The sequence below is a fragment of the Chinchilla lanigera genome, unplaced genomic scaffold (assembly GCF_000276665.1).
Source record: "Chinchilla lanigera isolate Chin_1 unplaced genomic scaffold, ChiLan1.0 scaffold00058, whole genome shotgun sequence".
NCBI lineage: Eukaryota > Metazoa > Chordata > Mammalia > Rodentia > Chinchillidae > Chinchilla > Chinchilla lanigera.
In genome coordinates, this window is record NW_004955459.1 from 2,358,974 (window position 1) to 2,381,140 (window position 22,167).

Here is a 22,167-nt window from a genome sequence, read left to right on the forward strand (position 1 = left end):
TTGTTTTTCTCCGGTACCGGGAACCGAACTCACGACCTTACGCTTGCCAGGCAGGCGCTTTGCCGCTGAGCTAAATCCCCAGCCCCTAGACACAAAAATATTGCATAGTTTCTCTATATGAGAAATCCAAAGTATAAACAATTTAAAGAGCAAAATAAAAGACAACAAGAAATAAGGAGACAGATCTTATACAAATGGAAAGAGGACCACAAATGGAAGAAGGGGGAGAGTGGGGAAAGGGACATGAAAAGAATTTGATCTGTTATGTAAATGTACATCTCATGATGAATATACACGATCGTTACATATAACCAGCATATACTAATAAAAGTGCCTAGAAGAAAAAGAGAAAAAATATGCTTAGTATTTGTAGAATATAACAATAGATATTTACCCAAACTGATTTGTATCTGGGTAGTAAAGCAAGTCTCAACAAACTCAAATACATGAGATAATACACTGAGAACAGTGTGTATTCTCTGACCATAGAGCAACTCAGCTAGACACTGACAGAAAAAAATGTAACTTGAAAATCTCCATGTATTTAGAATCAATCTAAATAACTTCTGAGTGAGTCCAATAAGAAATTGCAAGGGCAACAAGAAGTATACCAAGCTGCATGGTGGTGCCTGCCTGTAATAACAGGACTTAAAAGGTTGAGACAGGAGGATCACCATGAGTTCAAGCCCCTATTGGGCACCATACTGAGTTCAAGACCAGCCTGAACTGCATAGCGGGACCCTGTCACAAACAAACAGCATGATATATATATCGCCATAAAATTAAATTTAAAAATGCTAAGTACAAAGTATGTACAGCCAAAGACAGAATTGAAATTTTCAAGTGCATGTATTAGAAAAGACTAAAAATTCATTAAGTAAACATCTCAGAAAAATCAGAATTTTAAAAAGTTATCTTATCGGTAGCAATCCCACAGACACTAACAAGATAACTAGCGGTTTTTGGTACCATTTGTTGAAAAAGCCATTAGGCAGCACGCTCAAGATTTTAGCGTATTGCTGTATATACATTAATCTCAATGAACAGGTAATCAAAGGATATTGCAAACAACTAAATGACACATCAGAAAAGTTATATATAACCTAATAAAAATATTGAGAGAGCAGTAAAAGATAGCCAGACACGGTGTCACATCTCTGTCATCCCAGCACTCAGGAGGAAAAGTCAGGAGGATCTGCTGTGAGTTCAACACAGCCTGAACTACACAGGAAAACTGTCTCAAAAAACCAAATCAAACCAAATGAAAAGAAATGTCAACAGTCTTATAATTAGTAAAGAGGTTGTATTCACAATTTAAACACAAAGAAAATTCCAGAATTCACTAGTGAATTCTAGCCAACATTCAAGAAATGTTAGGCAAACTAATTACAAGTAAATGATGTAATTCAGGGAATTACGTTTAACACATTACACTTTTTTTCATACTATAGTTTTGAAAAGGAGCAAACTAAGAAAGAGGAACTTCTTTAATATGAACAAGAAGTACCTATAAAAGTCTATATAGCAAACATCATATCTGGCAGAGAAATGCTGAAAATGTCCCTCAGAATCAAGGTTGTTCACTATCAACATTTCTACCCAACAATATAGTAGTATTTCTTTTTCCTTTCCTTTTCTTTCTTTTTTTGTTTCTTTTTTCCTTCCTTCCTTCCTTCCTTCCTTCCTTTTTTTGTTGAGACAGGGTCTTGCTTTGTCATGCAGGCTAGCCTTGAACTCACCATGTAGTCCAGGCTGCCTATGTGGCAATCCGCCTGCTTCAGCTTCCCGAGTGCTGGGATTACAGGTGTGGGTCACCACACCTGGCTTACAATAAGATACGTCTAACAAACCTAGAGATCAATATTTTAAAATGCAAGAGTGAAAATGAAAAAGTAAAACTGTCATCTGTTCTAATCTTGATATGATTATGAATGTACAAAATATAAAAATATATATAAATTATTAAGAGTTAGCAAGTTAATGAATAGCGTAGTTGAATATAATGGGCGAAAATTGCAATTTTAAGAAAGAAAAAATTTTAAAAATAATAAAGCTTGGCATGGTGGTGCAGCAGACAAAAGAATCACTAAGCTTGAATACAGGTCGTGTGACATTATCTACCCTGAGTTGCAGAAAATGAAAAGAATAAAGAAAAATAGATAAAAATGAACAGCACACCAGAGACCTGTGATTCTCCATCAAGTACACCAGTGTACAAATAATGGGAGTCCAGGAGGAAGGAGGGGCAGAAGGGAGGAGAAGAGAAAGACATAGAAAGAATGCTAGAAGAAAAACAATAATTCCCCAAACTTAATGAAAAACAATTAAACACATCCAAGCTCAACTTGCTCCAAGTAGGATAGACTGAAATATGCCTCAACATACTATATTTGAACTTCCAGAAGAATCTTGAAACCAGCACTAGCCATATAACCTGTCTTGTATAAAGGATCTTTCCTAAGATCATATCTAGAGGCTGAGGCAGGAGGATCTCTGAGTTTGAGGCCAGCTTGGACTATATAGTGAGTTCAAGACCAGCCTGAATTACATAGTGACACCCTGTCTAAAAAAAAAAAAAAAAAAATTGTATCTAATTTCCCATCAGAAACCACAGAGGGCAAAGATTATGGAAAAAGATATTCAAGATCTGAAAGAAAACCTGTCATACAAAAATTTATATTCAGCTAAACTATTCAACAAAACTGAAGGAGAAATTCATACATTCTCTGACATTTCATAGCTAGCAGAATCAACCTGCCAGAAATACTAAATGGAGGCCGAGCAGATGGCTATGTGCTAGAGGGCAAGGAGCTGGAGTTCTATCTGAGGAAAATCAAGGCCCAGAAAAGTAAATAAACCTTCCCTGCTGGCTTAGCTCATGTAATAAAGGTGTTTATTCTATGTTAAAAAAAAAAAAAAGAAATTAAATGGAGTCCTTCAGGTTGAAATGGAAGGCTACTGGGCACTAACTTCAATTTACATAAGAACGAAGAGTATGTGGGTAAATATGAAAGTGAGTATCAACATATTTTTTTCCTTCAAAAGCCTATTTTCCTCCTATGCAAACTTAGACAACTGCAAAAAAGCAATTATAAATCTGTATTGGTGGGCATATAAGGTGTAAAGATAAAAATTGTATGATAGTATAAAGGGTGGGGAATGGAGATAATTTTCATACACTCTGAACTTACTCTGGGATTACTTCAAACTAGATTGTCATAAATTAAGGTGTATAATCATCAGAACAAACAAAATAACTAAAAAATATATAGTAAAATAAAAAATGGAACTAAATGATACACTAAAAATATCTATACAAAGAAAGGCAGTAAAAGGAGGAATTATAGAATACAAAAGATACAAGGCATATACTGATAAGAAACAGTGAATGGCAAGTGTAAAACCTACCTCATTAACAATTACATTAAACATAAACAGATTAAACTCTCCAACTGAAAGTCACAGTAGGATGCAAGATCATATCCAATTCTTTCAGATCCTTCCTGGGTCCTGCGGATCCACCTCCCTCCTTCTTTTCTTCCCCAAGGTGTTACATTCATTCCAGTGTCTGGATTCTGAATCCCAAAGAAGCTGACTGGCTAGTGTTTATCACTCCGCCATCTTCCCAAAAGTCATATATACTAATAAATATTGGTCAAAACAGGAACTCTCACACTTCTGATGGGTGCATAAATGACATTACTTTTAAAGTAATTTGTTTGGCATTATCTAGATAAGGTAAACATACTACCTCTGATGAACCAGCAGTTCCATTTATGGTTGTATACACAATTGAAATGTGTGTATACACGTGCAAGAATGTTTACAGTAGCATCATCATAGAAGTAAAACAGGCCACAGGTGGTAATATATGCCTGGAGGATCACTTGATCCCAGGAGTTCAAGGTCAGCCTGGGCAATGCAGCAAGGCCCCATTGGAAGGAAGGAAAGAAGGGAAGAAGGAAGGAAAGGGAAAATGTAGACTAAATAAGTAACATGTGTGAATCACAACATAGTCCTAAGCCAAAGAAGTTAGACTACAAAGAGTACATCTTCTGTGATGCTGCTGAATTAGAAGAGAAACAACAGGTAAACTCAACTACATTTAAGAATACATGCTTACATAGCAAATCTCTAAAGAAAAGCAAATGGAGTGATTGCCATAAAAATCAGGATGCTAACGACTTTTGTTAGAGATGAAGGATGGTCTCTAAAATGCTAGTTCTTGTGGTTTATAGGCATTTGTTTTATAATAATTCCTTGGTGTAAACAAATACAGATATAATTATATTTCTTGGTTTGTGCATTCTTCTTTATGGATGCTATATATTACAATAAAGGTTTAAAAAAAATTTGAAGGTAGACTTAAGCGAAACAAAATGCCTAACATATGTGAAACTATACCAACTACAACCTCACCTCCAAGAAAATGCTTGGCATTAATAACCAGTGATTCAGCTGTCTTGAAACATACTATGGCTTCTAACATACTCTAGACTGTAAATCCTAAGGTATTTAGTTTTTAAAACAGAAAAACAAATGACTATAGCAGGCATAGAAACTTATCAGATGAAGTTGACTACTAAGTTAAAAAATAAGGTAATGGTTCAGAAAGGCTGCACTCTCTTTCCAGCTCTCCCCCTTCCCACACCAGGTCTCTGACATTTTCCACTACTGATATGCCTCGTCAGGAGGTCAGGTACGTCTCAGTATCTCTCAGCACATACCACTTTCCAAGAAAAAACCCAACACTGTTCTGAGTAGAGAACTGAGACACAAGTAATACTCCATTTTCTGATACAACATTGTATACACTACCACCGAAACAGTTAATCATAAAAAAATGGTTACTTACTTGATCCAGATTTGAAAGGCTGTTGGGATCCTGACTCAGACCTTGATACTGTCCCCTGAGTCTGTCTCCAGCAGCTATTTTCCTAAACTTCTTCAGATCCACAACGTACAATGCACTGAACAGAGAAGACCTATTTGTTACAACCATCCATGGATGTATGGCAGGAAAAGCCAACCCCACTGAATAATGGAACAGGATACTAGCCAAACATTCTGGCTTTCTTTGAAATTGTGAGCTGAAGCCTACCATAAAGTTAAAGGTCTATAGGTGTTACTTCAAAGGTGTTTACAGAAGTTACTGGGAAATCCATATTCTGTCATCATTAGATTATTTTGGTCCCTGTTCCTTACTTCATTGCCTTCCAAGGAAATAATCTCTAACAAAAGACCTCCAGCAAATGCAGCAGCTTTGGTAATAAAAGTACAGTTGCTGACAAATAACCCTTAGTCAGAGACATCCTAATGATGTCTTAAATATCACAGGAGAGAAAACCCCACAGTGTTGAAAGTTCTTTTGGACCAGGACTGTAGGTATGAAGCTGAAATCACCAAATCCCATCATTTATTTTTGCATGTGTTACTTCCTTCAAGTCTCTTACCCTTTACAGCTTCCAAATTATACTGCTCCCAGAGAAGACAATGGAATATTCATTAAAAATGCAGCAAATGTATATATACTGTTAGACCTAGGATGATCTACATCTAGAGATTCACCCTACAAACACATGTGAAATATGCAAAATAATACATTTAATAATCATTCATTGCAACAGTATATCATAACAAAAAGACTATAAATAACATACTGTAGTAATATGAAGCTGGAAAAATAAAATTCCTCTCTATATATTGATATGATAAAACCTAGAATTAAAATATTAAGAAAGTTACAAGACAGTGTAAAAAGGATGGTACATTTTATATAAGAAAGAATACACATTCACAACTATTATGTAAGAAATGCCAGAAGGACATAAATAAGTAGGGCAGTTATCTGTTGTGCAGGTAGGAATTGGGTCAAAAAGATTTTAATTAAAAAAAAAAAAAGATTTTATTCATGGACTTTTTTTTGGTTTTTTGACACGGAGTATTTCTATGTACTCCAAGCTGGCCTCAAACTCATAGCAATCCTCCTGTCCCAGCCTCCTGAGTGCTGGGATCACAGCCTTGTGCTACTACGCCCAGTGTCATTTACTTTTTGTAATTTTCATTCCTAAGTCATAGTAATATATTACCTAGTCACAACTTTAAATGCACAAAATTAAATTAAAAGAAGAAGAAAAACACAAATCATTAGGAGTACCCTTTCCCAGTGCCTACCTGATATGGTACTTCCGCCCAGCTAAATGACTGGCCCAGTATCCTGACTTCCAGAACCTGTAGCCATCCATTTCTCTTCGGCTGTCACAAAAGGGAGTATAACCATAAGGGGCACCTTCCAAATTGAAATCCCTTAACTCTTTCAGATCTGTCCGCACAATCTGGAGGAAAACATATCAAAAGTCTTTTTTCCATCCACCATGCAGACAGCTCTAACGTAATTTCCTTAAAATACAAAATACATCATGGAAGGCAGCTAGGAGGGCAGCCATTCCTCACTAACACTTGCTTAGTGTGTACCACACCGGATTCTAAGTTTCTACATGAGTAGAAACAAAACAAACTTCACCTGCTTAGGCTCGCTATCCCCGGCTTTACTCATCCACAAGATGGAGGTAATGATAGTACCTATTTCAGAGTTGCCGGCAGGATAAGGCCAGGTCACATGCACACAGATGTGGAACAATGCCTTGGCCACTATAAGTCCTGGTCAGAAGAAAATCAGGAAGGCATGCTTCAGGTTGAGCCACCTGAGAGATTCCAAAGAGGTGGGTGAAGCTCTGTCCAGGTGACTTTTTTTTTTTTTTTTTTTTTTTTCTCTTTTTTGAAAAAGGGGCCCAATATGCAGTTCAGGCTGGCCTTAAGCTCACTCTGTAGCCCAGGCTGGTCTTGAACTCGCAGCGATCCTCCTGCCTCAGTCTCCTGAGCGCTGGGATTACAAGCGTGCACCGCCACACCCAGCCTTTTTTTTTGAGCTGTCCAGGTGACTTCTACACACCTTACACTGCTTCCACTCAGGGAGGGTGAGGCAAAAGGCTTCTGGGTAGAAGTGCATGTACATGTTTGAGTCTGGAGTCTTTAAAGTCACAATACATTACCTGTATCATGTCAAATCCTGGCAACTAAGAGCTACCTGCAGCATTCCTGGTTGCCAAACCAAGAATCACTCCCTCTTCATCTATCACCCAATAATAACTATATTTGGGGCATATAACTGGAGAGGGTAGCAACTACTGTTAAACATTAATTTTCTAATTCTAGTCTTTCTATACAATTAAGTAATCTACCAGACTGCATAATGACGTCATCGTAACTAAATTAAAAGGACAGAAAAAATGAAAAGGAGGCATGCTAAATGTAAATTAAATTTAAAAAGCAATCCAATCTGTGTGACATCTTTCCATATTTTCTAAATAGTATAAAATGAGCAGGTACTTTCCCATACCTGGAAAAATAGCACTTAGAAAGTTTGCTGTCTTTAATATAAATTAACAAAATCTAGCCTTTAAGCTTACCTGATCAGCATCCACAAACAGGAATTTGTCAACAACTAGTGGGAAAAGTACATCCAGGAAAAGGATCTTGTATCCCCAGATGATGCGCTGTTTTTCAGTCTGCTGATGAAGCCACCGGGGCCATTTGTACTGAACAAGCTCATATTGGAAATTGTATTCATTTGCCATGTAAGGTATAAACTCCTATGTTTAGACACAGGGAGAAACAACTGTTCATTCTGATTAAGAAAACTGACTACCTAATGTAAGTCAACCGCCACGACTGTGACACAAGTAAAGCACATTCACCAAAACAGTGACATAACAAAGAATGGCCTTGACTCAGATGCCCTTTTCTTTACAACTATGGTCACATGAAATGACAAAAGTCTATAGGTGAGGGCTTTTAGATTTATAATTCTCTGTGTATATGTGCGCGTGTATGTATAAGGCACATGAACTTAAGTCTAATTATCTAAACTTGATTTCAGTAAAATACTTCTTGAGTTCGATTATAAACAATCCTTTCTCAATTTCTTAAGGTTAGGTCTAATCCAGGGAACAACAGGGCAAACCTAAAATACTCTCGACCGCTTGCTGTTGTTAATGAGTAATTCTTTCAGGTTCTAAATGAAAGTACCTTCAGGGGACCAGAAGTGAATTAGTGATGTAAGAGAGATATTACTCAACACATTAAAAGTTGCTCAGTAACTTCTGGGGGGGAGGGGAGGGACCCAAAATCAATTTAGATAACAAAACCTCACATAAATAAAGCAGAAAACTTTTCCAGTGTGTTTTTGTTTTGCACAGATAAAGCATCATTTCCACTACATCTTGGTAGTGGCTCATGAGAACTAATGATTCTCCTCACCCTGCACTATCATCACGCTTTTTGAGTTCAAGACATGCACGCTTCAGAGAGAAAAGTGTTATTTCATTAAAACATTCCTTCTTACAAAGATACTCTCTTATATTATTGACGTTTCAAAGACATCATACATAAGTGTTTAGTTTTATAAATTGTTCCCCCCAAACAGAACAATCTGGAAGAAAAAGTAACACAGAAATACATAACTAAGGGTATCTTAATAAATGGAAAAAATTTTAAAGCGTGCAGATAAAAGAAAAGCAGTAAAAAAACACACTATAAATGCCTCCTTTAATAAGAATGTTTTCTTTTTCCCTGTAAAACAAACCTTAAATGTGGGGGACAAATAATTCTTCAAGAACCAGAATTTCACAGGAGTCTTGGTATTCTTCAGCACTGACAACATCATTATACTGCCAAACAAAAACAAATAATAACGTTCCAATGCCTTTTAACCTCAGGACTATAAAAGTACTGCCAATTACGAGATAGCACAGCAGAGCTAACTCAAGACTGTTAGGCAAAGGGAGACCCCTAATAATGGCAAATGCACTTATTCCTGCCTATAAATTTACTTTGATACTTGACAGAAACAAATGTTAGTTCTGTTGCTCCTTCCAATAAATTGATTTATGAACTGATACATCAATTATGGTACAATAACGGTTGTAAGCTAACTACGTCACTCTTAGCACACCCCTGTCAAGCCACAACAGCATGTGGTGCTGAGGAAAGCACATGTATGTGGATGGCATTCCTCAACCTGGACAGGGAGCCCTGCCAGGGGAAGACCAGAGAGGGAAGGGAGGCCAAAGGGTAAGGCTTAGCCTTAAATTAAATTGATCCCATTGCCATTATTTTAGTTCTGACTCTTTCTTGGAAATAAAGGGCTAAAAATGAATAAAAGGGTATTTTAATTTTATTTTCTATATTAGGGTTGTGGCATAAAATTAAGAGTCCTAGCAATCAGGAAAGTGGCTCTCAGACATAGGTGTGTTTTCAGAGTTGAGCCCTCCAATACCTTCCCTTCTGGTGGCCACTAAATCAATTAGTCTGAGCCTACAGCCTCTCCTACCTCTGGCAGTGTGACGAGTCAAGTTCCTTTTTACCTGGGTCTCACTTTATTTATAAAGCAGAAGTATTCTTACATAAGGACTAAGATCTCTCCTGCCCCTAATAGCCTATGGATCTGTGGGAGGTGGTGAAGTGTTGCACAGTGCGGTTATTCTATTCTCTAGGTCAATCTCCTGACTTTTGGTTTAAGCAATCTTCGGTGGCCAACTAAATACACTCTCTATAAAATGTGTATGTGATATTAAAGTTCTGCAGGCGTAACATCTACAGAGGCATTCATTACCTAGCCAAATGTCAAGGAGTTAAACAGATCAAAACAGAGGATTACACAAGGCAAGTTATTCGTAGTTCTCAAAGTGCTCAAATAACACATAAATATAATGAAAAGAATCTTACAAAACCTTTTCTAAGTAAGACTACTGTGGCAAATTCATTAGCATACACCAAATAATCAACAAGACTGACCGAAGAAATCTTTCGTAGAGATGTCCAGATGCAACAGAGAAGATATTAATTATGTCATCTTTATCTTGTTTCACCTCCTCAGTCTTTTGTCCTCCTGAAAAGCCCCTATAACAACGGAGGTAAAAACAGTACCCCTTCAAGTTGTGGCCAGACACACAGTCCTTTAAGGAGAGAGGAAAATGATGGTGCCTTCCTGTTCCCATCCTACCACAGCAGGTGAGATCTGGTAGGAGCGGCACAAAGCACCCAGGGCCCTGCAAGAGGGGATACTTAACAATGCCACCCCACAAGGAAAAGGAGGATGTGCCCTCCAAGGCATCCTGTTGCTTCAGGAATAGAGGGAACACAGGCTGCTCCACAGAACACGCAGAATGAACTAGGCAGTCACCAAACACCTCTCCAAAGAGCAGGCACAGCCCAAGGAGATTCAAGAAGCAAGTTCACTAGTAGGAGACAGGAAGCTCCTTTAGGCAACTGACTGGGAAACACCACCCCCAAACATAAGTGCAAGATTTGGCTGCATAAAGAACATGAAAGATCCAGATAGGACACTATTCAAAAGAAAGAGGGTGGATGGTACAGTTTTTCCTTAAAAATGTAGCTTTTTAAAAATGCCAATTTACCATTTGAATGAGTCCCAAAATCCAGATTCATTTTCATTTGTTCCATCACTCAGCAAGTCTTCGTTCACCATGTCTGCCTTCTTCTGAACCTGCAATCACACGGGGTGGGTCTTACTCTTCCCAGTAGGTCTAACGGATAAAACTGCCTTGCACTGGGTGGACACTGTGAACACTGGTAACGATAGGAAATTATCAACCAGTTCCCCACAAGCTGATACAACTCTCCAGAGTCCATCAGCATTCAACAGAAGTATCTTTAGGGGATGGAGAAAGATTTCAGATGTGTCACGTTCATGCACCCATTCCCCACAAGGAATGTAATCATTATTACTGCCAACATGTACTAACAAAAATAACATTTGAAAAAAAAAGTCCTGAATTTCTTCATTAGGATGGTCACATCAGAATATTAAGTAAGGGGATAGTAACCTCTTTTATTTAAGCAAGGACCATTTTTAGTTTGTACAATGAGCAAAGAATCTCAAATTCAGCCACGTAGAAAATACAGCCTGAGTAAATACAGTAGCACATTTCACTAAACTTAGTGCAGGGGAGGAGCACAGCATACTAGAATGGTTGAGAAAAGGTATTTCAGATCACAACCTGTTTGCAGGACTTGCTAACACAAACACAGGTTGAATCTTGTCCATGGCACAATTTTCTGCCCATCACAGATGGATGACAGTAGGGTTTGCTGTCAATAATACATTTTACTTTAAGGCACTAAGAACTCTAAAATGGGGAGGACAGAAAGAAGAAATTAACACAGAACTATCACTTCACTGTTGGTACTTTCATTAGCATTTTCCCCACTATTCTGAAAATAAAATCATTAATACTATTATGGATGATGGTGATATAAGCAAAAGCCTCTAAGGGAACACTTTTATTTTTAATAAAGTGGGACTGGACTTGCTCACTGAGATTACCCAAAAGGTGTTAAGTTTTTTGTTGAAGCAAGACATAAATTCACACTTACAAAACTTGTGCCTTACGGAACTATTCCCATAATTGCTATGGTGAATTCTATAGAGTGTTGGGCTGGTTTATAGAGTTGTTGTCCTCCTTATCTTCAGGGGATACCTTCCAAGAGCCCCAATAGATGCCTAAAACCTTAGTACAGAATCCTGTCTACACTGTTTTTACTTACACATACATACTTACGATAAAATTTAATTCATAAACTAAGTACAGTAAGAGATTTATGACAACTAATAGTAAAACAATTACATTATATATTGTAATACAAGTGACTGTGGTTGCTCTTGTAAGAGTCAAGACAAAGAGAAGTATTTTCAGCCTGTGGCTGGCTGCTTTAGGGTAACTGAAACCTTGTAAGGAGAAACCACTGTCTACATTTTACAAGATGACTAACGAATAACAGAACACCACTACTTTGAACAACTATAAAAGAATGACTGCTTTAGTACAGCAAACTCACCTTCACTTTAATAATTTTGCTTCTGAAGTTGTTGAGGATGACAACCACCTCATCGGCCTCCGGAGGAGAATCTGTACCATCATGGCTTAGAGAGGAAAGCAAGTAAGACACTAAACATCACAATTCTCAAAGTACAATAAATCCTTGGACAAAAATCTGCCACATCTGTCCATCACTTTTGGCAGACCCAATTATTTGCTCAGAACCTATAGGAAGCCCTTTTAAGCGGCACACAAGCACTTTCCAAAATCTGTATATGGGATCAGTATCCCAACTTCCTGAGTCCTTCCCAGCTGCCCAGGGTCAAGTGAGGAGCTCCTGTGCCTGGCAAGCACATGGTAAGCACTGAGGAACTGAGGGTGCTTATGGTTTCTTCTGCTCTTTTTATTTTTTTAATTGGTTATGGGGATTAACAGGTTTCAACATACTTTGATAATTTTAACAAACCCCAGCCCCACCCCGCCCCCTCCCTTGCTCTGGCCTTCCCCCAAGTTTCACATTTTGGGAGGGGGTTCAATGTATATAACGTATTTTGGTCATATCCACTGCCCTTGTTTGTAGGTCTGAGACATACACAACACTCTGAATAAAGGGGTTGGGGGACCCGTTCTGAACCATCACTGGAGACAAATCTCATCTTTTTTTTTTTTTGGTCTCTTTGAGACAGGGTTTCACTACACAGTTCAGGTTGGTCTTGAACTCACTTTGTACTCCAGGCTGGCCTCAAACTCACAGTGATCCTCCTGCCTCAGCCTCCCAAGTGCTGGCATGTGCCATGATACCCGGCAACATCTATTCTTTTAAGTGAAACAGTTTTATGAAGAAATCTCTCTCCTCCTGTCTGGGGCACTTGACCAGCCAATTTAGTGCCTCTAGCAAGAAGAACTATAACCAGCTCTCTTTGCAGGCAGACAATTGCAGAAGAGTAAAAATTTAAAATAATATTTTCCTATTAACCAATTATAATGCCTAAAATTTCAAGGTGTAGGAAGTCACAATAACAATATGAATTTACTACATCTGCTGTCACCAGGAGAGAAAGGTGCTCTTCAAGCCAAAGCAAGGTTCTGGCAGGGAAGAAGCCTCAGGAATGAACCACTCTGGACTCAGGGGGCACAGCCAGGAAGAGGTGGCACTACAGCTTGTGGGACTGGAGGACAGGAAAGGAAGCACACGGAAGGCATAGAACTTGAAAGCAAAATTAAAATTTTGCGCTAAGTGGAAAAAAACCTAGTTACAATAAAGATGTTATAATCCAAAACTGTCCTATTTCCTGAGTCAGAAATCAACATTAATGTACACTGCTTTCATATTTGTTAAGGAAGATACTATGGAGCCAACATAATGACACACAAGAGAGCATTGCAAATAAATGCTGGTGAAAATTATTCCCTAAATAAATTCGTAAATTTTGTCATATAACTTTCTTTTTTTTCTGGTACCGGGAACCAAACTCACAATCTTGCACTTGCCAGGCAGGCGCTGTGCCGCTGAGCTAAATCCCCACCCCCTTTTCATATAACTTTAGATTATTTTATTTTTTAAATTTTTTTTTTTTTTGTCTTTTTCAGACAGGGTCACGCCAAACAGTTCAGGCTGGCCTTGAGCTCACTTTGTAGCCCAGGCTGGTTTTGAACTTGCAACGATCCTCCTGCCTCAGCCTCCCAAGTGCTGGGATTACAAGACTGTGCCATCACACCCAGCTTAGATTATTTTAAATTGACGAGGCAGAAGACAGACCAAACTTCTTTAAAGGCAGTGTGTTCCCCCTGCAACACCGGCAACTGACATCGCACATTCTAGGCAGGCACTCTAGCACTGAGCTCCATCCCCAGCCCTTTTTATTTTGAGATACTGCCCTGCTGAGTTGTCCAGATTGGCCTAGAACTTTCAATCTTTCTGCTTCAGTCTCAAGAGTTGCTGGGATTATAAGCATGGGCCACCAACCCCAGCTAACAGGAGTGTAATTTTGCCTGAGGCAAAAACCTGGTTACTGGCAAAATAATCTAGTGTGTTTCTATATCACCACAGCCCAAGAAAGGCTGGAACTGAAAAGCCTTTATGATCTAATTTTATAAGTACTATGTACATGTAAATCATTCAGGGCCAAGACACATACTCTTTGGTTTGATTATTCTTTCCTTTCTTTCTGAGACAAGGTCTCACTATGTAGTTCAGGCTGGTCTTGAACTCACAGCAATACTCCTGCTGGGGTTACAGGTACATACCACCATGCCTGGCTGTTCTTTATTTTTTTTCTCCTTTCTTCAAATGACAAAATTTCTAATCTGCCTATGGTCTGCATCACTGAAAGAACAATTTGATTCTGGGATAATGTTAGCACAAATGAATTAATGGAGAATAAAACTTGACCAAACTTTTAACATTTATACTCACATAATTCTTTTCTAACAATTCTACTAAATTTGCTTTTCTGGAAAAGTACTGTTCTATCATATATATGACTGTAACTTAAATTTATGATGCCTGGAAAAATGCCAGGTAATATCCAACTAGAGCTGATTCTCATTTCAAAATGTATGGAACAGTGCACTAGCATCAACTCATCCTACCTGTAGATTCTATAAATATCTTCAGAGCGTCCTTTCCTAAGTCTGAGAATCCAAGCTCCTGGGTTGGCTTTTAGCTGAAAGTAGCCCTAGGATAAAAAGAAAAGCCAGTTCTCTTTTATAACATAAAAATGCTATTTCTTAGAAATAGTTACATCACCTTCTGAAGTATTAGACACCTGGATAACTTAAATAAGAGAGTTAACAAATCAGGGAAATGCAGAAAGTACAACAATAAAACTACATATTAGATACGCTAGGAAAATACATGCCAAGCAAGCCATAAAGTCCACCCCACAGCTGGGCGCCAGTGAAGATGCAATGAGTGACGGCTGAGTGAGCTGCCAACTTCGTAAAGAAGACAGCGAGGCAGGCAGCTCAGGGGCAATGCATTTCCAGGGGTTAATCTGTTTAGATCAGTTTTGTTTCTTCTTTTAAGCAGATATGTACTTCCAAACTTCACATTTAACCAAGCTAATGATTTTTATATGGACCACATTCAGCCAATTATGAATTTTAATCTTGCTCTGTAGTTTAGGACACTAACTGTTCCACCATAAATTATAACTCCCAAATTAACTTGACTGCCATATCACTATTTGATGTGTTGATTATTTACCAGATTGGCCATAACAATGGTGTCCACAATGACGGGATTGGCTGAAGTTCCTAAGGTAAACTGTAGTCCTCGTGGGGGTTGGCCTGTGGTGATGTCATAGCAATGCCCTTCTAGTAACAGGTACTCCAGCTCATACTCAGCAGCCACTACACTGTCCACCTGCAAGACCAAAACAGATCACTTGAAAGCTACTCAGCAGCGAAATCTGAAAGGTATGTTGCAAAGTGAATGAGGCAAACAAGAAGACTTGTATACTGCAGGATCATACTGTAAGAAATTTCAGAAAAGGCAAAATGACAGTGACAAAGAATAGGTCAATCATTCACTGTGGCTGGGTGGGGTGTTGCCTGCAAAGAGGTATAAAAGACCTTCTTGGGATGAAGGAATGCTCTGTATCTTGATTATAATAGTGGTTAATAACCATATAATTATAAAAACTGGGTTGGAAGAAGAAAGGAGAAGAGCAAATAAGGAGGTCATTCCAAAAAAATACATGGAACACAGACAGGGCTCCAGATACTTAAAAAAAAAAATAGAGAACAAAATAAATAACCATCCTGTATTACAAACAAGATTCACAGCAACATTACTCCTAATAGCCAAAAAGTAGAAACAACCCAAATGACCAGTGGATAAAGTATAGCATAAGCATACAGAGGAAAGTCATCTTGCACGAAAAAAGAATGAAACACTGATACATATTACAGCATGTTTAGACCTTGGAAATCATTTGTTAAGCAAAAGAAGCCATTCATAAAAGACCACATGTTGTATGATTCTATTTAAACAAAATGTCAAAACAGGCAAATCTACAGAGGTAGAAGGTAGACTACAGTTGGCAGGGCCGGGAGAAGGAGCATGGTGCTAATGGAGATGAAGCTCCCTCTGGGTCATTGAAAACACTAACTTTACATAGCAGTGATGGCTGCACAGTTCTGGGAATGTACTAAGACCTCTACCCTATACATTTGGGAAGGCAGCCTTTATGGTATACAAATTACATCTGAATACAGCTGTTATATCCTTACCTCTTCTAAATAAATATTATCAAGATCATACGGTGTTCTGACAGATTCTACCATCCAACTCTCAGGTGTATTTAGATTCAAAGTGAACAATGGAGACTGCGGCATATCCAAAAACTTTGCTATTGGACCCTTAGCAAAGTTATTATCTGATGTGAAAGAAATCTCTGGTTCTAAGACGTAACGGTAAAAGCTGAAATTGAAAATAGAAGTGTTAGATTTCTTCTGTGTAACTACAGATTTTGAGTTTCTCTTAAAAGCCAAGTCCTAAAATGGTGATTGGGTTCTTACACAGCCCTGAAAACACTGTATGTAATAAATTTTGGGGGAGGGCCGAGGCATGGGATCTCACTATGTAGTGTAGTTCATACTGGCCTTGAACTATGTAGCCCAGGCTAGCCTCAAACTCATGGAGATCCTCCTGCCTCAGCCACCTAAGTGCTAAGATTATAGGCATGCACCACCACACCTGGCTTGTATGTAATAATACGTGTGCCACTACACCTGGCTTATATGTAATATAAACATTTCTTTATACAAGACCATGGCAAAACCTGCAAAAATTTTGGTCATTTATAAAAACAGTTTCAATCCATTTTGAATCAAAGCTACAGAACGTAGCGTATTTGCAAATGAGTAATTTTCTGCCACTACAACAGGTGCTATACTATAATTAACTGATTTTAATGTTACTTTTTCCATAAATGACCATTTCAAAGCTTATGACAATATAAAAAGCTAAGCCTGATCTCTTTTTTCAAAACTGTACATGCAAATAAACCTAAGCAAGGTTCCTCTAACATACATACTGCAAGTGAAATGCCTTGTCTTCTTTTAAGGTGAAACGCACAGTGCAAGTAGCCTGAGTTAATGCCACCTAAATGTTCCCATGTCCACACTCTTAGAACTTTGATTAGACAAAAATTGGCAAGTTAAACATTCAATAAATGCTTTTTTGAACCTGATGTCCACCTAAACCCAGAGAACTCTTCAGCATTCAACACTCCTTTTGGATTTCCCAGTTTCTTAAATAATATGTTTTACCTTTTTAAAGGCATGTCCGAAAGTTTAGACTGACAGTTCATAAACACCCTTAGATTCATGTTTATCAGCTGAGTCAAAACCTAAAAGAACAAACCAGAAGACAGATTAGATTTTCTCTTCAGAAGTTACTTGACACTGAGTTAAGAGAGACAACATTTTTTAATATCTTAAGGAAGATTTAGAAAAATAGTAACTGCCATAAAATCTACACTGAAAATTTCTGGAAATCATAAATTTAGTGCAGATCTAAATCATTCAATTATATCACCTGCCCTCCGAGAGACATAGATAGAAAGACAGACACACAGACACACACAGATCACTATTTCTCACATAAAGAATCTGTAACACGAAGTCAGGGGGAGCAACAGGTAGGCAATGAGCATCTACCGAACCAAAGAATATGTAAAGGCTCAGTGCTACAACTCACATAAAGTATGAAAAAACCATAAACACAAATACAAAAACTTCAGATGATTGTACTTCAATAATCTTAAATAATCCAAGTAAATGACTGTTTTTGGAAGAGCTTTTTTAAATGTACATAGGATTGTACATCTTACATATCTCAAAAATACATAAAAGACACGTTTCAGAGAAAAGGTCCACGGTGGTTATAAAAAAAGGAAAATGAAAGAAGTAGAACTATTTCACTTTTTTACTTCTTTGCCACTGGAAATTACAGCATTAATGAATTTAATTTAAAGATATTTTGCTCTAAATGAGGATATTAATCATTTTTAATTATAAGAAGTAGCCAACTTTTTCTTACATACAGCAAAATTTATTCTGAAATGTTCATTTAGTTTGTTGAGAAAATGTGTACAAATTGCTAAAGTTATAAAATTGTTTTCAGAGTCATTATCAATCTTTATGAAGGCCACTTTGCCTGAGACACCCTGTGCCATTTACCAGTGCCCTTAAAGATGACTACATGACAAAGGGTGAGCCCAGAGAATGCCATGGCACATGGCTACTTCTGACAGATGATGTGAACTGCCTCTGCATCGGTCCTTACCAACAGCAAGGGAGCAAGCCTTTGTGCTTCTCTGGTGACAGGGTCAACAACAGCCACAACATCAAAGTATGTCTCCCCTTCCTTTGGCCTCAGTTTAATTGCACTACAAAGATACAAAAGATAAAACATTAACAAGAGAACAGGAAACCAAGTTAAGTTACAGTTGTGGTTGTTGCTGTTGTTTTGCCCAGTACAATAACCAATCAACCCTCTTAGCATTTCAAAAATCTTTTTTTTTCTTGTTTTTTGAGATAGGATTGTTCTAGATAGTTCTAACTGGCCTTCAACTCACTATGTAGCCCAGGCTGGTCTTGAACTTGCAGTGACCTTCCTGCTTCAGCCTCCAGAGTGCTGTATTATATAGCACCATACCCAGCTTTTTCTATTTTATCAAAACACTTTAGGTTTAGAACAATAGGTCACAACAGTCAACTATTGGATTATCTCTAGCCAGGTGTGGTGGTATACCCCTGTAATCTCAGCACTCGGGAGGCTGAGGCAGAAGGATCCCAGTGAGTTCAAGACCATCCTAAATTACACAGGGAGACCCTGTCTCAAAAAAAAACCCAAAAGAAACCTGAATAAGAAATGACATTTTATTTATCAAGAGGATCCACCAGTTTACTCAAGCTATTCTTTGCTGCTGGACATTTAGATGACTTTTAACCTAAAAATAAGTTTTGCATCCAGCTCTGTTCATATAACAAATTTCCTCAGGGGAACAAGTGCTAGACATGAGATTATAACCACAGGATACAAACATTTCAGAGGCAAATATGTACTGTGAACTTCCTTTTCCTAAAAAACTAAAGCAATCTACATGCCAAAAAGTAAACTCCACCACATCCTTGCCACCACTAAATTTGTACATATTGTGATGGTTAATTTTTATTGTCAATCTGACTACATCGAGGAATTAGGAAATTAGTGAAGCACACATTTGGGCGGCTGTGAGCGTGTTTCCAGGGATAAATGGCATATGGGACAGCAAACTGGGGGTGGAGACCTGCCCTGAATATATGTGGTACCATCCAATGGGCTGGGGGACCAGATGGAACAAAAATAGGAGCAGGAAGCTGGCCAGACTTCCCATTCTGCTTCCTGGCCTCCATGAGGTAAGGAGCATTCCTATGCTTTGTCCCTCCACTGTGACGTCGCTGCCTTAGAAGTGAAGGCTCTGAAACTGTGAGCCAAAATAAATCTTTCATCCTTCAAGTTGTTCTCAGGTATTCTGCTACAGCAACAGATTGCTGACTAATACATATTCTTTTCTGTTTTCAGGTGCACAATGACTCTTAAGTTTTGGTTTTAACTCTAGGCCCCTTAGAAAGAAACACGTTTACCCACACAGAGCTTCCTACTACCTTCTAGCTACAGAGCTTCCCTCTGAAGTCACATTTACACAGGTGACCTAAGAGTAATCAATTTGGAAGGATTTAAAACTACTCAATGTTCCAAATCATTAACTGCTTTATTTCACCAGCTGGCCACTAACTAGTCTTTTATGCAAGAACATCTACCCAGTAGGATTTTTTTTATAAGTATAATACAAAGCAAACATAACTAACAAAACTGGGCAGCCATAGCTTAGATGCCAACTGAAGTTATTTCAAATTATAACTGCTTTAAAAATAATCATTCCTTTAGAATAGCTTTGTAACTATGGTATAGTACTGCTTACAATCTCTGATAATATTAACAACTCTAGATTCAATCACTTTCAGTGACTATTCTAATATAATAAAAGGGTTTTTTACTATAATATAGCTGTTCTCCAAGTGTGGTCAAGACCAGGAGTGCTAGCTCAACTTGGTTTATCTGTTAGAAGCAAACTTAAGCTCAGACTTACTGAATCAAAAACTCTGGGGGCAGGTCCAGCAACCTGCATTTTAAGCTCCTAGAGTAAGAGTCAAAATTTGAGTGCCACTTCCTAATATAATTTGTAGTTTTGCACTACCTTAGAATTCTAGAAGAAAAGCTCATTAGAAAACAAAAGCATTATGGAGGGTCTCTACCAGGCCTCCTGGCTGATTGAGACATGTTCTGACTAGCACAGTGGCATAGGCAGTCTTCAACAGAAACACTCTGGAACTGACCCTCTGAGTGCTTTAACCAGTCTCATATTCTGTAACAAGAAAAAGAAACCCAAGCAAAGAAAAAGATGGATGTGGATTTTGGAACAACATGAACACTATTTTTAAGAATATTTGTTCCACTGGTAAAAGTAAAGCCCAAAGTGACGAAAGAATGATTTGGAGATCATATACATTTGTCTACAGTAAAGCAAGTGTCAAAAAATATAGTATTTCCTACCACGAATGTTCACAGGAGTCCTGTGAAGATGCAGATTTACTGTAGGTCTGGGGTAGGACCAAGGACTGCACTTCTGACAAGCTCCTAGACAATGCCCTGCCACTGGCTGATCCATGGACCACACTCAGAGAGCCTGCGTGTACAGAACTGGTAATTCAGACCTTTTTATTTCTAGTATAAATGAGAAACTTCTGATTTACATATGACAAACACTCATTTAGCTAACACATTTTAATAAGAGGAATTTCTCTAATTATAATTTGGATCATAATAGAATTTGTAATTAAGGCATTTTAATTATGTAAAATTTCAGGAGGCTTGTGAAGAAAAAGGATATTCTAAAATAAGACAGATCTCTGCTCAGGACTCACCATCTTGATTATGAGGCTACAAGGTGGGAGGCTACTTAGGAAGTTTTTTTTTTCTCTCTAGTAACTAGATAGTAAGTTACTTCCTACACGTATGCAAGTGCTGGTGGCAAAATCCAACAAGGTTTATCCAGAAGTTCTCACCCACTGGTGACATGAGAAATAAGAAAACATAGCCAATGCAAGCCTGTAATTATCAAACAATCTGACCAATCTGACTCCACCAAGATTGGCTGTGAGCAGGGGGCTGGGGATTTAGCTCAGTGGCATGGTGCCTGCCTGGCAAGCACAAGGTCGTGAATTCAATTCCCAGTACCAGAAAAAAAAAAAAAAAAGATTGGCTGTGAGCAAACACAAGTCCACTAAACCATAATGCAATCCATGCTGGACCAGTCAGGTCAGAATCACAAAGCAGTAGCACAGAGGCATGTGCATTTAAAGCCACCCTAGGAATTCTGAAGCATAACTGAATTACACACTTGCCAGGCAATTGTACAGTGTTCTACCTAAAAACTACGTCTAGTCACAGGGAAACAACTAAACTGTAGGACATTCCACAAGACAACTGGCCTAGACTTTTAAAATATATCAGTGTCATAAAGGACAAAAGACCAGACAAAGAAAGGAAAAACAAAACAAAACAAGCCCAGGAACTCTTTTAAGATTAAAGGAGACTAAAGAGACACAATTAACTGCAATGTGTGTACTCAAGACCTAAACAAACATAAAAAGCACTATAGAAGGGCATTACTGGGACACACAACATGTGAATAGGGATTAAATATATTAACATTACTGAATCAAGGTTAAATTTCTAAGCTGTATGCTGGAGATTATCCACTGAAGATTTTAGACTTATTACAATGAAGCCTATGTCCTTTCAATGGTGCAGAAAAGGATGTGAGTACATGTGCTGTATATATAAACACAAAAACATTATATGCACTACACACATGGATGAAAGATAAAGCAAACATGGCATGCCAATAACTGGTGAATCTAGGTTGAAGATATCTGGGGGCTCCTTGTAAGTCTTGCAACTATTTCTATACGAGAATCTTTCAAACTAAAGAACTAAAGACCAGGCATAGTGATGCACTTCTGTAATCCTAGCACTCAGGAGACTGAGGCAGAAGGACTGCTGTGAGTTTAAAACCAGCCTGGGCTACCTAGCAAAACCCTGTCTCAAAAAAAATCCCAAAAAACAAAAACAAAGCAAAACAAAACAAAAAACCCTAAACAACGAAAAGGCAATGGCTCATAATAATTGTTTCATTTTTCTTTAACAAAA

The 22,167-nt window shown here is 38.1% G+C and overlaps 1 protein-coding gene across 3 annotated transcripts in view; it reads right to left on the minus strand.

The window, feature by feature from the left end:
* Positions 1-22,167, minus strand: part of Uggt1 (UDP-glucose glycoprotein glucosyltransferase 1) — a 113,229-nt gene that overhangs the window by 11,028 nt on the left and 80,034 nt on the right. For all 3 annotated transcript variants that reach the window (XM_005397561.2, XM_013521040.1, XM_005397560.2), the window contains 12 exons: positions 18,196-18,298; positions 17,178-17,257; positions 16,137-16,326; positions 15,109-15,267; positions 14,493-14,578; positions 11,920-12,004; positions 10,479-10,567; positions 9,856-9,960; positions 8,645-8,729; positions 7,470-7,652; positions 6,175-6,335; positions 4,856-4,970 (listed from right to left, as the gene is read on the minus strand). In XM_005397561.2, the coding sequence (XP_005397618.1) occupies positions 4,856-4,970; positions 6,175-6,335; positions 7,470-7,652; positions 8,645-8,729; positions 9,856-9,960; positions 10,479-10,567; positions 11,920-12,004; positions 14,493-14,578; positions 15,109-15,267; positions 16,137-16,326; positions 17,178-17,257; positions 18,196-18,298 (1,441 nt within the window). The remainder of the gene's footprint in view (positions 1-4,855; positions 4,971-6,174; positions 6,336-7,469; positions 7,653-8,644; positions 8,730-9,855; positions 9,961-10,478; positions 10,568-11,919; positions 12,005-14,492; positions 14,579-15,108; positions 15,268-16,136; positions 16,327-17,177; positions 17,258-18,195; positions 18,299-22,167) is intronic.